Source organism: Apaloderma vittatum, unplaced genomic scaffold (assembly GCF_000703405.1).
Source record: "Apaloderma vittatum isolate BGI_N311 unplaced genomic scaffold, ASM70340v1 scaffold11452, whole genome shotgun sequence".
In the NCBI taxonomy this organism is placed as follows: Eukaryota; Metazoa; Chordata; class Aves; order Trogoniformes; family Trogonidae; genus Apaloderma; species Apaloderma vittatum.
Window position 1 is genome coordinate 1 of NW_009701915.1, and position 3,561 is coordinate 3,561.

At 41.2% G+C, this 3,561-nt stretch overlaps 1 protein-coding gene across 1 annotated transcript; it reads left to right on the forward strand.

The window, feature by feature from the left end:
• Positions 1 to 7: 7 nt before the first annotated feature.
• CREG1 (cellular repressor of E1A-stimulated genes 1) lies at positions 8 to 3,349 on the forward strand (the record flags this gene model as incomplete). Its single annotated transcript, XM_009879331.1, has 3 exons — positions 8 to 217; positions 1,772 to 1,891; positions 3,164 to 3,349. Coding segments are annotated over 3 exons (516 nt in total), but the record flags the coding sequence as incomplete, so codon positions are not given.
• Positions 3,350 to 3,561: the final 212 nt, after the last annotated feature.

A 3,561-nucleotide genomic window follows, 5' to 3' on the forward strand; every position in this document is an offset into this window, starting at 1 on the left:
CCCGCCGCCGCCAGAGGAGGCGGCGCGCATGGCGCGCTTCGTTCTTCACAACTGCGACTGGGGTGCGCTGGCCACCCTCTCCGCGCAGGAGGGGCTGCGCGGCCGCCCCTTCGCCAATATCTTCTCCCTCAGCGACGGGCCCCCAGGGCCTTCCGGCGGCAGCGGCGTCCCCTACCTGTACCTGACCGACATGGAGATCTCCGTGCAGGACCTGAAGGTGAGAGGGTGGGCAGCGCGGGGTTTGGCCCCCTCAGCCCGCAGGGAGAACGTCACCAAAATAAACCCACCCCCAAAATCTCGAAAGGACTGAAAATCGGCAGTGTGGACCTTGAGCGAAGAGGATTCCCACGCAGGCTGGTGGAGGAATAGTAATTAAAATCTCTGGAGCTTATGGTAAAGGCCCCAGTGCCCAAGGCAAGGCTCCACGTGTGTGTGATTGGCCTTGTCTGGGATCTTCTTGGCTGTGGCCAAGAGAGAGCTGGCTAAAAGGTCAGGGAAACAGCAGTCATACGCCTCCATCATCAGACAGCTTTTCTGTTCTAGTAGCTCTAAGCCCAAATCTTAAATAATGGAAATCTTTTCAGACTTTGTTTTACCATAAACCCTTTCTCTTTGTTTTCGTTTGTTGTGTCAAAACAGTGTAGTTATGTACCTCAGTGCTGTAGAAGGCCTAATTTATCTTCCATGGCATCTCGTCCACCCTGGCCACAGCCTTTTCTTCTTTTTTTTTTTCCCCCAGAATAACATAACAATCATGGTATAAACTGCTAATGAACATTTTCCTTCAGAAGGCTCCTTAACAGATCTGTGTTCTGTTGTTATGGGGCCTAAACATTTGACTAATAGTCACGTGCAAGAGAGACACCTGATAAGAGATAGTGCTGAATAATCATGAGTCAGCTTTTTTTTTGGTAGTTAAGCAACTTCCTATCTGTCAGGTGGTTGCTCCTGTTTCAGCAGTTCCTTGACACTCTGTGTAGTGTTGAAGTGACTTTGGGGGATTTATTTTTGAGAGGAGCTCTTCTGATTGAATTTCTCAAAGCACATGGACTTTCTTTGCTGCGAGATAATGGATTTTAGCGTGTGACTTTCAGCACTAGGCAGTCCTGGTTTGCACAAATACTTTTCAACTTACATTCACCAAATTAGTTTTAGAAAAGCAGTTGGAGACACGTTCTTTAATTCTTCAAGAGAGGTTTCTTTTTTAGATACTCAGGATTTTTTAAACCTAATTTTTAAAACTCACTTTAAACTTTGAAAGAGCTGACCAATTTGTGGGCAGCCAGGAGGCTTAGTTTGATGGGGGCAGGAGTGGGTGTTTGGTTTTGTTTTAATTATTTTTATCAACACTTGTGAAACTCCATGGGTTACCTTTTCAGTAACCCTTTGGCCTTCCACCAGAATTAAAGGAGTTCACTGTGCATCCTTGTCTTCTGTATTGTTCTCTATGTATGTAAATTGGAATATATCATAATCTGAATGTGAATATAGGTAAACTGTATACTGAATTCAGAGTTTTAAGGAGTGCTGTTTTCTGAGAGTTGTACTTTATGCTAACAAACTTAAGCACACTTCTAAACTAGGCTTTCTTCCAGATTCAGAGCTCATCGAGGTAGCCTTTCAGATACAGTTAGGAAAAGATGATGACAGTTTTGTTCTTTTTTACCAGTAATACTGAGCTGAGTAAAGTACCAAGAGCCAAAACTAAGGTTGTTATGACATTTTTCTCGCAAAAGTACACAAACCTCTTATCTTGCTTTTTGTATTTCAGGTCAATTCAAATGCCTCCTTAACTGTGTCTTTGGCACAGACTGCTTACTGCAAGAAGCACAACTACGATCCCCAAAACCCTCTCTGTGCCCACATAATCTTCAGTGGAAGTATCGTAAAGGTAAGCAGCTGAAAGCTGACACTGGACAAGATGGAAAGCACCAAATAGTATTGTTTAGTGGATGGTGAAGAAGAAGGTTAGAAAGTATGTGGAGAGATGCCATGATACCAGGAAAGCTAACTCATGGGTGAGGAGAATGAAGTTACCACTTGATATTTGCAGGAGCTCTGTTGGCATGTCTTTAGCAAGGAACTTGGGAGAACAATATTGGAATGAAGGAAGTGTCCCTCATTCCTCTAGACCTGTCTTGAAACTAACAAGTCTAAGACAATTCTCTTCTGAATTGGAAGATTTTTCCAGTTCTTGTGCTTGGTTAAATTCTTTGTTTCTTGCAGTGTTACTTTTTTGAAGTAAATATTAACCTGAGCTATAAAGTTGCATATATTAGAGACAGAAAAAGTGTGTTATGTGGGGACATTGCTGCCAGGACACTGTTCTTTTGTGCACCAGTACTTTGTGCCACATGGAAGGAATTTATAACTGCATGTTTTATTCACTGAAGTTCTTAATCCCATTATTGATGATAATGATTGTGGAGGAGGACTAATCATCATTACACTGTCTTATGATAATCTAGATTCTTACTTGGTGTTTTCATATCTCAGATATTTGTACGTTACACTCTAGTAATCCTTTAATTGCTTTCAGGAGTTCCTCATCAATAGTGGAATTATTTTAATTAGTTCCTCTTGTACCATACCCAGAGCTGTAACTTGTTGATTTAACCCTTTAAACATTTGCATGTTGTATATTAAGTGCTGTCACACATTTCAGCTTCCGTTCTCTGTAGACTCCATCATCCTGCATGCATGTGTGTGTTTGCACACATCTGAACACAGCTGGAACTGTTTGTGTCTGTTTTAGTGAGCAGGTGCAGAGAACATAAAATTACGCCTGAAACGTTGTATCGTAATAATCCAGCAAGAATCCATACTTCTCTGGTTTGTGATTTGTTGAAAGATTTATTCTTACGCTGGTGAAGTACTTTCTTGCTCATGCTTAACTTAAAAGCACCATTTTGATTTAATACAAAACTCAACTACCCTGAAGTTTTTGTCTGTCTCATGTGCAGTTGTATACCACACTGAAGATTAGTGGACTTTGCCACAGTCATGAGTCCTTTAGACAAGACATGGCTAAACTGAAAAGAGCACATTGCAGTCAGCACTAGGGTTTTTGGTGGGGGTTTTGGGGGTTTTGGTGGTTTTTTTTAACTAAAATTTATCTTCACATGACTTTATCTTATTGTAATATTTTGCTGGGGTTTTTTAGGTGAATGATTCAGAAGCAGGCATAGCAAAAAAAGCATTATTCAGTCGCCACCCTGAAATGGAAAGTTGGCCTAAGGATCATAATTGGTTCTTTGCCAAATTCAACATCACCAATATTTGGGTCCTGGACTACTTTGGTGGATTGAAAATTGTGACGCCAGAAGAATATTACAGCGTCAAGCCTTAGTAAGTACTTAAGTTTTGTATGCTTAACTCTCATTATATTTGGAATCTGTACCTATTCTCCTTATTGTTAACAGTATATATCACCTGTCTCTGTCTCTTTTTTTATACACGTCTGTCTTTTCCCTGAGCAGCCTACTGAATACAGTGTCTGAAATCATATGTTTGAATGGGGGTTCCACCTACTTAATAATACCAAGTATAGCATCTATAGAA